Here is a 14,303-nt window from a genome sequence, read left to right as displayed (position 1 = left end):
TTGTCAAGAGTTGGTTAAGACAATGGTCTCATAACCTGAAAATTCCATCAGTGACAATGTAAGAGACTTAACTCTGTTTTACACTTTCTAGGTTCTCCTTCAAAGAGTAAAATTACTTGCCCTGTGCTGGAAGGATTACTACAATCAGCTAAGGGTATGTCTACACTACCCGCCGGATTGGCGGGTAGTGATCGATCTATCGGGGATCGATTTATCGCGTCTAGTGTAGACACGATAAATAGATCCCCGATCGCTCTGCCGTCGACTCTAGAACTCCACCACGGCGAGAGGCGGAAGCGGAGTCGACGGGGGAGTGGTGGCCGTCGATCCCGCGCCGCGAGGACGCGAAGTAAGTGATTCTAAGTCGATCTAAGATACGTCGACTTCAGCTATGCTATTCTCGTAGCTGAAGTTGTGTATCTTAGACAAGGCCTAAGAGTCTGCCCCCCAGTGTAGACAAGGCCTAAGAGTCTGTGGATGAATCTCACCTCTGGAGAAGCTATGACCAAAAAAGCAGATAAGCTCTACCAATTGGCTATAGAGAATTTTTCCTTTTTTCTGTAATATTCCCTAATTCGCTAGCTGTCACTGCAGCTTTCAGGAGAATAACAGGATAAGTTCCACTCTGTCCAGCAGGGAAGGCAAAAGCTTGATGTCCTAGGCAGATTGGTCTTTTCTTCGGTGTTACTGGGCATTAGAGTATCTACTCGGTTTTAGAATAGACCAGGCTGTTAATGTCCAGGTATCCGTACCATCTATGGGACCAAATTACCATATTTACCAAATCCCTACCTGAGAAGCAGAAGAAACTGGCCAAAGTTTTAATTTGTGAGGGCCAGTTAAGAGTCAAACATCTGTTATGAGCCTCTTTGGACACAAATTCTAGCATAGTAGCTTCAGCTATTACCTAAACCCCTAGGCAGCTCTCAACTTTCTGCGAGATTTCCACCTTCAGGTGCCACAGGAAGCAATACCAGTCATTGTCTCATCATCCTACTTTAGTCATAAAAGACCATACCAACAACAATCTGCACAGCAACAGCAGAGGAGAAAAATTTACAAGCTCACCTGAAAGGCAAACCAACTACATCCCTAGTCTTCTGCACCTGCTCTTAGAGTTCGGGTTTGATGAGAGCCTCAGGAGCCTTAAAACAACTTTAACTTATGTACCAACTTCCCCACCCGCGTTGGAAACAGATTTTTATTCTCCTTCAATACCTGGAGTGCCATCATCACTACAGATAGATTCTGGAAATCTTCCCAAGGCGTTACTTCATTCAGTTCACCACCATCCCTCTCCACAAATCTCCCCTTTTCAGAGGCTTCTCTCACCAGAGACTGCTAAGGGCAGAAGTTAAAGGCAAGTGCCACAGAGGAAATTCCTGAAGAATTACAGGAAAATGGCTTCTCCTTTTTCTCATCTCAAAAAAGGATGGAGGCCTTTAACCTATTCTAGATCTGCAATAGCTCAACTTATTCATCAGAAAGTTCAAATTCCATATTCTTACTCAGGCTTCAGCTATGCCCTCCCTGTCCACTCATGAGTGGTTTGGAGCTCTCAATTTACAAGATGCATATTTCCATGTTGTTATCAGACTTTCATGTCACAGTTACCATTCATTGAGGGAGAAGATTTTTAACTATATATATATATATATATATATATATATATATATAATCCTTCCCGTTGATCTTTTTGACCACATCGCAAGTATTCACAAAGTGCCTGTCTATAGTAGCAGCACACCTAAGTTCACAGATTACCTATATATACCCTTATTCAAATAACTAGCTCATCAAAGCATTTTCACAAGATAACCTATCCACAGCTATGTTTCAGATATGCTCCCTAATTAAAAAACTGGAACTCAAAATAAAGTGGGGAAAGATAAATTGCACGCAGTTCCTACACACAATCCTATTTATTAGCACAGTTCTGATTCTCAAAGAGGCAGAGGAGTCTTCCTGGAATAAGGATTTTTTAAAAATCCGTACAATGATAGAGGTACTTCAGAAGAACTTGTGTCGAATAGTGATGATGATGATGAAGGCTGCAAGATTGTCACGGAGGTCACAGTTTCTGTGACCTCCATGACTTCTGCAGTGTCTGGTGCGCCTGGCTCAGGAGCAGCTCAGGCAGCCCCTGCAGCAGGTGCACCGGCCACTGCTGGGGCAGTCTCGGGCCCTTGCCCCCTCCCTCTGCCCAGCAGCAGAGTTTGGGTGTGAGAGGGAGCAGGGGATTGTAGCATGGGATGGGGTGAGGTGGGCTCTGGGGGGGCTCCCCAGAAGCGGCGATATCCCCCTTGCTCAACTGCTAGGTGGAGGCATGGCCAGGCAGCTCTGCACACTAGCCTGCCTCTGCCTGTAGGCACCGCCTCCGCAGCTCCCATTGGCCACGGTTCCCAGTCAGTGAGAGCTGCAGGGGCGGTGCCTGCAGGCAGAGGCAGCCTGCAGAGCTGCCTGACCATGCTTCTACCTAGCAGCTGAGCAAGGGAGATGTCGTCACTTCCGGGGAGCCCCCCTGGTAAGCGCCGTGACTTTTAATAAAAATATCCGTGACTAAAATGTAGCCTCAATGATGATCCTCAAACTGATGGACCAGGCCTCATGGTTTCAGTTACCTATATAACCCTATATACTAGCCTCAAGATGAAAACTCTTCGGCTTCCGCTTTGGCTAGCAAAGATTATTTGCTAAATACAGCATGTTTATAAAATAGTTGCCAGGGAAGTACTCCTATCCCTTATGTGAGAGATGCAGCAGAGTTCTAAAAGGGGTAATGTTCAATTCCCCAGCCCTATCAGCTACAGCCACTTCCAGTGGTTCCAATTTGGGATCGGGAGCTCACTTCAATAACCTGGCTATTCGGGGCCATTGGAATCTCTGGGAAAGAATCTGTATATCAGTGTCCATGAATTGAGAGAAATTCAGTGGACTCTCAAAACCTTTCTTCCACATCTACAAGACAAAGTGGTCATGGGCAACACAATATGGCCCACGGTTTTGCTCAAGAGCAGGAACAGCCAGCCAGTCCATATTGGATGCATTTCTGCTCGACTGGGGAAATAGATCTCGTCTGTGCTTCCTCCCACCCCCCCAATTTCTTGTCATTCAAAGAATTCTAAAGAAAACACAGGACAAGACCAGAATAATTGTGATTGCCCCAGCTGAGTGAGTGATTTCCAGGCCTCTTTCATCTATCTAAAGGATCTGTCTCTCCCTGTAGCCACAGATCTGCTGACCCAGCAGAACGGTCAGGTATCCACCCAGATCACATGGTCTTCTGTTGACAGCATAGGCCAGAGGACTTTGACAGACCTTGAAAAGTCCTCTTCAGACAGTGTCCAACAGATGCTATTAAAACAGTCAATCTGTAGATGCTATTATCTCAAATGGAAAAGATATTTTCAATTTTGGGCAAATAACCTGGATTCAGCATCAGTCTTCATTCTGTCCATACTCGTGTACTTGCTCCATTTGAAATTATAAGGACTCTCTCTAGATCATCTGTCAAAGTGCACTTGGCAGCTATTTCTGCACACCACATCCTCATTGATCATAAGACTGTATTTACCTATGACACAGCTAAGATTTGTGAAGGAACTAATGAATGTTTACCCTCCAGTCAAAGAACCAGCACCAATTGGGGACCTCAACCTAGAGTTTATTCAGCTTGTGAAATCTTCCTTTGAACCTTGGGGAAATGTTCCCTATTTCACTTTTCAATTAAGACAGCTTTTGTTATAGCAATCACATCTGGTAGAAAAGTAAGTGAAATACAAGCCTGATGGCTGATTCGTCATTCATTATTTTCCACAAGAATAAAGTGGTTCTCTATCCCCACAATAGGTGCTGACTCTGTGGGTGCTCTCCAGCCCTGGAGCAGCCGTGGAAAAAAATTAGCGAGTGCTTAGCACACACTGGTAGCCAGCTCTCCTTCCCCCACCCCCAGCACCTCCCATCCATCCTTGCCGTTCAATTCCTCCCACTCCACCCCAGCGCCTCCCGCCTGCCACAGTCAGATGTTTCGCGGTGTGCAGGAAGCTCTGGGAGGAGGGGGAGGAGCAGGGACAGTGCACGCTTGGGAGGGGGCGGGAAGAGGCAGGGTGGGAATGGGGACTTGGGGGAAGGGGTGAGATGGGTTTGGGGACTTGGGGGAAGGGAGCAAGTGGGGGCAGGACCTGGGGCGGAGCAGGGGGTTGAGCAACACCTGGGCCCAGAGGAAGCTGGTGTCTATGGTCCCCATCCTGAATTTCTTCCTAAAGTAGTAATACCATTCCACCACAACCAGGGACAGGAGAGCACTCCATTGAGTACCTGCTATGAAACATTCTGCCATCAGAGTGGCACCAGCTGTGCACCCTGTGAATGTGAAAATGTAGAGTCCATCTTAAAAGAACTCCAATTACAGTGAATAACTTTAATTTAGCAATTCACTCTTCCTAGTGTGGAATGTGGCATCAGAGACAGTACCTCTGGGCTTCCCCCTTTACAGCCCTATTTATGCCTTTTGAGGTTTCTTTTGATGTGCCTGGTTTACACCAAACACCTTTTTCTCTTGGCCTTTCACCAAATTCATTCAAGGCCCTAGTTAATCTGGTGGCTAAACAGTTTCATTTCCTGCTTTCCTGTCCCACTTTTGTTGCTTACCACCCCCAAATGGTACGTTGAAGGTAGACTTACTGAGATGAGGACTTTAACCCACATTTTAAATCCTCCACCCCATCCTTTAGATGACACACTCTGTTGTTGGAAGAAATTTTAAATTGCTAATTAATCTCCTGTTCTAATGTTTATAGTCCCTAATCCAAGGTGTTTATCTAGCAGACAGATATTGTCTGCTTTGCTTCTGAGTTTAAAGAGATGGGAGTGTGTGTAACTCTTAGTCTGTCTTCACTAGAAACACTGCAGCTGCAGTGCTACAGCACTTCAGAGAAGACACTCAATGTAGCAAAGGGAGAGGTTCTCCTGTTGCTGTAGTAAATCTTCCCCCTGACAGGCAGTAGCCAGTTTGACCGAAGAATTCTTCCATTGACCTAGAGATGTCTACCAGGGTTTAGGTCGGCTTACCTACCTAGCTGTGCATTTTTTCACACTCCTGAGCAACATAGCTGGGTTGACCTAACTTTAGAATTCTCTTGTCTTACCCAATATAGAGCAGAAGTAATGTTATGAATAAGGCTATGATTTAGTCAGAGGTTGCAGAAGTCATGGAATCTGACTTCCAGAGACCTCCGTGACTTCAGCCTGCAGTGGTCAGGAGTTGCAGGGTCCCCTGCCAGTCGTGGGGGCAGGGAACCGCGAAGTACCCCGCCGCCTCTGGTGGCCCCCGGAGCTCCAAGCCACCGCAGATGGCAGGGTATTCCCGAGCTCATGGCCACAGCAGGGGCCTCCAGAGCCGCCAGTGGCGGAGGAACCCCTGACCCTCCGGCTGCTGCAGGCAGCAGGAAACCCCGCAGCTCCTGGCTGTGACAGGGGAACCCCTGAGCTCCCTGCTGCCACGGGCCCCCTAGCTGCTGCAGGCGACTCCTAGCCCCTATGCAGCTGTCCCACTTCAGGCAGTGTGGGGACCTGCAGATCCCCATTTTGTCAGGGATATGTTTAGTAAAAGTCTTGGACAGGTCATGGCTTCCGTGAATTTTTCTTTTTTGCTTGTGACCTGTCTGTGACCTTTATTATAAATGTCCGTGACAAAAATCTTAGCCTTAGGTATATATTATTGATGGATTATAGCCTGTTTGGTACAGGAAATGCCATGCTATAGCTGGTTTGAGAAAAGGGGATGTCATATTTAAGAAAGTACTTGGACTACCTCAGAGAACCTTTGTGCTTGTCCTTGTATTTGTATTTGTCACTAACCACTATGCTTTATGAATAATTTGTACACTTGATATTTAGGTTCTCTCAGCTGAAGGGCCTGAACCTGTCCCATAATAGGCTGGGGGAGCTTCCTATATTACTGTGTGAGATCTCCAATCTGACTGAACTCAACATTTCCTGTAATGGGCTTCATCACCTGCCAAACCAGATTGGCAGCCTGTTCAAGTGAGTTATTTGACTTTTGTCTTGGCCCTTAAACACCTCTTATCTGTGGTTATAGATTTGCCCTATGTCTTGGTTTGAGTGCAGACAGAGTAAAGGCATCACTGGTGAGACAGGTCCCCTTGCTCTGTGACCCTTACTGAGAACCAAAGAGTGACTTTCACAGTATGACCCAAGGAGGCTTTAATGCCAACTGACCAATGTGTTACAGGAATGTCCTGATTCAGGTACATACATTCTGGTGCACTAAAAAATGTCATGTGAGGGCTTACATGAAAGCCAGGATCACACTGGTTATTAATATAGTTATGAAATGTATGTACAGATACTGTGTAAAGAGTTGTGTGTGTATATATACACTGAAAATATATTCTTAGAGTTTGTATTAAGGGATGAATCACCAGCAGGAGTGAAAAAACAGGTTTTCTGTCAGAAGAGTAAATTAAGCATTATAAATGGATGCCCTTTTACATACAAAGTTATCAAAGAGATGTGAAGTCAGCAGGGAAGGAGCCCACAGGAAAAACAAATTACAGGTGGTTATACAGTCTCTGAATACAGTCAATGAACTATGGGGAATATAGGTAGACGGTAAAGAATACACCCTCTTATTCTGGACCCAGGAAGTAAACAGGCAGTGCGTTTACATTCATGAAAATGGCATCTCACCCAACATTGGTTGAAAATGCTGCAGAGGACTTTGGTGGTGAGATAAACTTTAGACAGAAAGCTAGCCTGTTAGTTAAGTTTAGTTTCTAGAAAGTCTTTTGTTATTTTGTTTTATATGAAATCGTTTGCTTCCGCTTACTCACTATTGCTTGAATTTTTGATGATAAACTTCTTATTGTTTTCCACTATAAATATGGCCAGATCTACATTACAGAGTTAGGTCAATATAAGGCAGCTTACACTGACCTAACTTTTTAAGTATCTACACTACAGTGTTGCTCCTGCCGATGTAGTTCCCTCACTACACCAACTTAATCACTCCACCTATATAAGAGTTGTAACGCTGAGGTTGATATAGTTAGAGTGACGCAGTGTTTGTGTAGACACTGCGTTACTTACATTGCCTGTCAACTTGGCATCAAGCTCCCAGCTGGGAGCCCGGCCTCTCAGCCCCCCCCCCCCCAAACTGTCCCCCGTAAGTTGAGGCAAGTGTTCCTGGTGAGCACGCACACCACCGACAGAAGAAGGGTAGTGCGGACATGAAAAATTGCAGTAATTACTGCAGTGGCTGTACGTTGACCTAACATAGGTAGACTTAGTTGTCATCATCAGAGGAAAGCTCCGCACTGACCTGAACCCGCACCAACTCAAAGCAGCACCAAATCCTGCTGTAACATGCAAAACCTGTGGACATATCTCCACTGCTATGATGATGAACACAATACACCTTTCAAGATACATGGGTCCTGCACATGCCTATCATAATGTATGGTTACCTTATCCGGTGCATTAAATACTCCATTAACAAGTTTGTGGGTGAAATGAGACAATCACTATGCTCTCACATGAACTCACAGAAAGATGCTGAAAGACAAAAACACCAGATCACGGGTGGATGAACTGTTTTCACAAAGCAATCACTTCGTATCTGATCTGTCAGTCCTTATCCGTAAAGGAAACCTTCAGAGTACTATGACAGTGCTGGGCAACAGTAGCTGTACCAACACTCTGATAGTCGTCTCTTTTCCAAGCCAAAAAGTCCCAGTCTTAATAATTTCTCCTCACATGAAAGCTGTTCCATACCCCTTCTCTGTACCTTTTCCAATTCCAATATATCTTTTTTTGAGAGGGGGCGACCAGATCTGAACACAGTATTCATGATGTGAATATACCATGGATTTATATAGAGGCAATATGATATTTTCTGTCTTATTATCCATCCCTTTTTTAATGATTCCAAACATTGTTAGGTTTTATGACTGCCACTGCACATTGAGTGGATGTTTTCAGATCACTATCCATAGTGATTCCATGATCTCTCTCTCTTAAGTGGTAACAGCTAATTCAGACCCCATCATTTTATGTGCATAAACTGGGCTTATGTTTTTTAGTGTGCATTACTTTGCATTTATCAACATTGAATTTTATCTGCCATTTTGTTGTCCACTTACCCAGTTTAATGAGATCCCTTTGCAACTTTTCGCAGTCTGCTTTGGACTTAGCTATCTTGAGTAGTTTTGTATCATCTGCAAATTTTTCCACCTCGCTGCTTACTCCTTTTCCCAAATCATTTATAAATATGTTGAACAGTACTGGTCCCAGAACAGACCCATGGGGGACACCATTTACCGCTCTCCATTCTGAAAACTGACCATTTATTCCTACCCTTTGTTTGCTATGTTTTAACCAGTTATTGATCCACGAGAGGACCTGCCCTCTTATCCCATGACAACTTACTTTGCTTAAGAGTCTTTGGTGAGGGACCTTGTCAAAGGCTTTCTGAAAATCTAAGGGTACGTCTATACTTACTTCCTGGTCCGGATGTAAGCTATCGATCTTCTGGGATCGATTTATCGCGTCTTGTCTAGACGTGATAAATCGATCCCGGATCAATCCCGGAAGTGCTTGCCGTCGACGCCGGTACTCCAGCTCAGCGAGAGTAGTACGCGGCATTGATGGGGGAGCCTGCCTGCCGCGTCTGGACCCGCGGTAAGTTCGGACTAAGGTACTTCGAATTCAGCTACGTTATTAACGTAGCTGAATTTGCGTACCTTAGTCCGAAGTGGGGGGGTTAGTGTGGACCAGGCCTAAGTATGCTATATCTACTGGATTGCCCTTGTGCACATGTTCGTTGACCCCTTCAAAGAATTCTAGTAGATTGGGGGGGGGGGCATGATTTCCCTTTACAAAAAAACATGTTGACTCTTCCCCAACAAATTATGTTCATCAATGTGTCTGAAAATTCTATTCTTCACTATAGTTTCAACCAATTTGCCTAGTACTGAAGTTAGGCTTACCTGCCTGTAATTGCTTGGATTGCTTCTGGAGCCTTTTTAAAAAATTGGTTTCACATTAGCTATCCTCTAAGCATCTGGTACAGAAGCTGATTTAAATGATAGGTTACAGACTACAGTTATTAGTTCTGCAATTTCACATTTGAATTCCTTCAGAACTCTTGGGTGAATACCATCTGATCCTGGTGACTTATTACTGTTTCATTTATCAATTTGTTGCAAAACCTCCTCTAATGACACCTCAGTTCGGGATAGTTCCTCAGATTTGTCACCTAGAAAGAATGGCTGAGGTTTAGGAATCTCCTCACATCTTCAGCTGTGAAGACCAATGCAAAGAATTCATTTAGTTTCTCCGCGATGGCCTTATCTTCCTTGGGTGCTCCTTTAGCAGCTTGATGTCCAGTGGCCCCACTAGTTCTTTAGCAGGCTTCCTGCTTCTGATGTACTTTAAAAAAATTTGCTGTTACTTTTTGAGTCTTTGGCTAGCTGTTCTTCCAATTTCTCTTTTGGCCTTCCTAATTATATTTTTACACTTCCCTTGCCAGAGTCTATGTTTCTTTCTATTTTCCTCAATAGGATTTAACTTCCACTTTTTAATGGATGTCTTTTTTGCCTCTAACTGCTTCCTTTACTTTGTTGTTTAGCCACGGTGGCACTTTTTTGGTCCTCTTACTATGTTTTTTAATTTGAAGTATAAATTTAAATTGAGCCTCTATTATGGTGTCTTTAAAAAGTTTCCATGCAGCTTGCTGGGATTTCACTTTTGAAGAGTCAGAGCCAGGAAAAATCTCTCAGTGGGAAGACACCTAAGGAGTATATGCTATTGGAAATACAGAGCTGCACAAGTCTGTAAGGGTGGAGGAGAGAACATTGTAAATAAATTGCACACAGGGTGTTTGGCCAGAAGTAGGTCTTTGAGTGGTGTGTGGCTAGAAAAGAGGCAGGAGTGGGGTGATGCCCTGTCACAATCACCTTCCAAAGCCAAGCCTGGGAGCTTACATTCATAACTTTACTAGACACTAACAATTATGGTCTTAATAAAGACACTGGATTTATGGCTTATTACAACAATCTGTAACTCACTATGTCCGATGACTGTGAGGTGTTAACTGGCCACTTCACCTGGAATGGGCTCTTACAATATGTGGTAACTACTTATGCTAAATACTCTGTGCCACCTGATATTTATCTGAGACACTCTGGCTATGACTGCACTACAAAGTTAAGTTGACTTAAGTTAGGTCAGCGATCATCCACTGCTGTAATTAAACCACTTTTGCATGTCCACATAATGCTCCTTGTGTTGGCGGAGTGCATCCACAGTTGGTGCTCTTGCATTGATAGAGACAGCAGTGCATTGTGGATAGCTATCTGCTGCTGGGTGCTCTGGGAAGGGATCGCAGTGAATCATGGGGGCGGGCTCAGCATCCCATGATGCAGTTTTCTTCATCCCATCATTCCATGGGCTTCCTGCTACGTTTTGTGCCACTTTTCAGCAGCCTCTGTAAACTGTGCATCTGCCATTTCTGTCTGAAAGCATGGATCCTGCACTGCTCTCCAGTCTTGCGATGAGCATTACAAACACAATGCGGCTGATCCTGCAGTATTTCATGAGCTGCGAATCTGATAATGACACTGTGATGTCTGCCCTGCTGCATGCCATGGAAAGAAACAATTCAGGGTTGCTGTTGGTATTCATGGGGCAGCTACATACAGTGGACCATTGATATTTTGTCTTGGGAAACAAGCACTGAGTGGTGGGGTTGCATCATGATGCAGGTATGGGATGACGAGTAGTGGCTGCAGACCTTTCAGATGCTCAAAGCCACTTTCCTGGAACTGTGTGCAGAGCTTGCCCTCAGTGCAAGGACACCAAAATGAGAGCTGCCCTCACAGCAGAGAAGTGATTGGCAATTGCTGTGTGGAAGCTGGCAACTCCAGACTGCTACTGATCAGTTGTGAATCAGTTTGGAGGTGGGAAGTCGATTGTGCGGGTTGCAGTGATGCAAGTGTGCAGGGCCATTAATTGCCTCCTGTTACAAAGGACTGTGACTCTGCCCAATGTGTGGGAAATAGCTTTGGGGCAATGGGATTCCCTAACTGTGGTGGGGCAATAGATGGCACGCATATCCCCATTTTGGCCTCAGACCACCTTGCAATGGAATACATGAACAGAAAGGGCTACTTTTCTAGGGTATTGCAAGCGCTGGTGGATCACCAAGGTTGTTTCACCAACATCAGTGCAGGGTGGTCAGGGAAGGTGCATGATGCATGCATCTTCAGGAACACTGGCCTGCATAGAAAGCTGTAAGCAGGGAAGTGGAAATGCCAATTGTGATCTGGGAGACCTAGCCTACCCCTTGTTCCCGTGGCTCACGAAGCCTTACACCGGAAACCTTGACTGTAGCAGGGAGTACTTCAACAACAGACTCAGCAGATGCAGAATGACCGTTGAATGTGCCTTTGGCAGATTAAAGGGTTGCTGGCACTATTGGCAGGTTAGACCTCAGTGAGGAAAATATTCCCATGGTCATAGCAGCCTGCTGTGCTCTGCATAACATTTGTGAAACTAGGGGGAAAAGGTGGATTGGCTGGAAGCTGCTTTAGAGCAGCCACGTACCAGGGCTGTTAGAGGGGCTCAACAGGGGGCTGTTCAAATCAGGAAGGCTTTGAAGGAGAATTTTGACCATGAGCCCCAATAATATGACTTTCTGTAATGAATTGAGCCAGGCATTGCTTTCTTGCGCTGTAATATGAGCCTTATAATGCTTGCTATGTGTGCATTAATTTTACTTGGCAAATGCAGTGATTGCTATTCTGTATGAATTTCAGCAGCAACCACCACGTGTAGTAGACCATTAAAGATTCATTTTCTTTCTATAAGTACATTTTTATTTAACAGCTATACAAACATTTCTATTACCTACAAGGGACATGACAACGAAGAGCACTTTTTACAATGAGGCTTTCACAGCTGGGTGTATGTCCAGCTATCATTGTGAAACATTTTCCTGGGTGGAGTGCATGGAGTACTGCGACGGACCAGGAACACGCGAAGAATGGGGGTGTGGAGAGAGTTTGGGGAAGGCATAGAAGGTGTTTCTGTTTGGGTTGCAGGGGGAGACAAGCATGGATGTGTTCCGCCTGCAGCACAATCAGGGACCTCAGCAAGTCCGTTTGGCCCTCAAGCAGCTGTATCATCCACTCCTGCCCCTGTTTCCTCTCTTGGCTATCCATTCTCAATTTTTCGTTGATAGCCTCTCTCAATGCTCTCTGCTCGCTATCAGCAGCATCAGATGATTGCAGCACCTCCCTGAACATTTCTTCCTTACTCATCCTGGTTCATCTCCTTATCAGACAGTGGTGCTCAGCTAGTGTGCAGGAATAGATCCTCAAGGTCCCATCTGAAGAAGTTAAAGAAACAATAAACAGAAGCACTATTATGAGTGCACTCACAGCCTTAATTTCTTTCTAGTTACATACACCAATTTCTCACTTTCCCATAGCAGGCACACACAGCACAGCGAGAGCCCTAACCATGGTGGGTTTGGCACAGGGGGAAAGAGGCAAAATGGGACAAAGGGCGGGTGGGTTTCAGAGGGGGATGACTACAAACGCCTAGGGACACTATTCCGAGTACTGGCACCGTTTTCCAAAAGCGAGGGTGATAGAAGCTGATATCTCGCTCCTCAGGGTAACCAGGGATGCAAGGGTACAGCTCCTGCATGCATGCAGCTGCAGGCTGAGTCTGTATGCTGCTCGCCTGTTTAGTGCCTGTAGAAGTAATTACCGATTAGCACAGCAAAGTTACTTACCCCGGGGGGAAGAAATAAGGCAGCCCTCCCAAGGAACCTTTGGCAGAGGATTGCAGAGTACCTTCACAAAAGTTTCCTAGAGATCAGTATGGAGAATTCCTGGCACATCTCAGTGTGCATCAGCAAACTTTTCCATCGGGTCCCCTCTGTCTAGGTGCACAGGGAAATGAGAAGCAGATGCAAACAGTGCTACTGTTGGTTATTTCTATCCCTCTTCTACCCTTTGAAAAAAAAATATAGCTCTACCTCATTTCTTCCTACAGTATCAAAGCACAATGAGTCTTTACTGAAGCTCCCCTCTCCTGCATCAGGTTTGCCAGAGTGCTGGAGCTACCTAGACCCCCCTGGAGTTAAGAGGTCCTGGCTTGCCATGCCCCCAGACATCTCTATTGCCTGTCCCCCATCCTCCTCCAACTCCACTTCCTTGTCCACCACTTCATCCTCGGGATTCACTCTTCTGCTTCCAGCCTCCCCAAAGTATCCACAAGGGTCTTGGTGGTGGAGGTGGGGTTGCTGCTGAGGATGGCATGCAGCTCCTTGTAGAAGTGGCATGTCTTTGGCAACGCACCAGATTGGCGATTGGCCTCACTGGCCTTCTGGTACACCTGCCTCAGCTCCTTGATCTTTGCACGGCACTGCTGCGTGTCCCTCTCGTACCCCTTAAGCTCCACGCCACAAGTAATTTGCCCATAGTTCTCAAAGTTCCTTTGGCTGGAGCAGAGCTGCGACTGCACAGCCTCCTCTCCCCACAGATCCGACAACTCCAGTGTACTCCAGGCGGGCGGGAGTGTTTGCTGCAGGTACTCACCATGGGCAGCTGGGAAGATGCTATGTGAGCTGTCTACACCGAGCAAACAGGAAGAAGAATTTCAAAAATTCCAGGGCTTTAAGGGGGAGGGACACATGCTTGTGTACCTGGCTGCAGGGCAGTGGAATTCAAACCAGAGCAGTCATGATGAGCATTGTGGGACACTACCTGGAGGACATAAGGAACGCAGTGTCTACGCTGACATTGTGTCGCTCTAACTTTGTCGTAAAAAGCTCTATGCTTCTCGTCCAGGTGTTTTATTATGTCAGCATAGCAGGAGAATTAAATTGGCAGGAGGAGCATTGCAGTGTCTTCACCTCCACTGTTTTGTTGATGAAAGCTGACTTTTGTTGACAAAACTGTATAATGTAGACATGGCTTCTGAGAACCTTTCCCAGAGCTAAAGAAGAGCTCTGTGTAAGCTCTTAAAGCTTGTCTCTTTCACCAGCAGAGGTTGGTCCAATGATGTTACTTCACCTATCTTGCCTGTCAAATAAATACTCTACAGTTACAATGTAATTACGCTTTGCTTATGCTAACTTCCACTGATTCATATAACTAGAAGCTTAACTACACAAGTGAAATATTAATCCGGGGCATTTATATTTTATACATCCAATTTTAGAACTCAAGCATATTAGCTGAATAATAAATAATCATGTAATAACCGTACAA

At 45.3% G+C, this 14,303-nt stretch overlaps 1 protein-coding gene across 1 annotated transcript in view; it reads left to right on the top strand.

Moving 5' to 3' along the window:
- PHLPP2 (PH domain and leucine rich repeat protein phosphatase 2) overlaps nt 1–14,303 on the top strand; it is a 122,038-nt gene that overhangs the window by 81,042 nt on the left and 26,693 nt on the right. The window contains exon 7 of the mRNA XM_034788371.1: nt 5,899–6,045. Coding sequence (XP_034644262.1) covers nt 5,899–6,045 — 147 coding nt within the window. The remainder of the gene's footprint in view (nt 1–5,898; nt 6,046–14,303) is intronic.

The sequence above is a fragment of the Trachemys scripta genome, chromosome 13 (genome assembly GCF_013100865.1).
Source record: "Trachemys scripta elegans isolate TJP31775 chromosome 13, CAS_Tse_1.0, whole genome shotgun sequence".
NCBI lineage: Eukaryota > Metazoa > Chordata > Testudines > Emydidae > Trachemys > Trachemys scripta.
The sequence above is the reverse complement of the archived record's forward strand: the minus strand, read 5'-3'. Positions and strand labels throughout refer to the sequence as shown.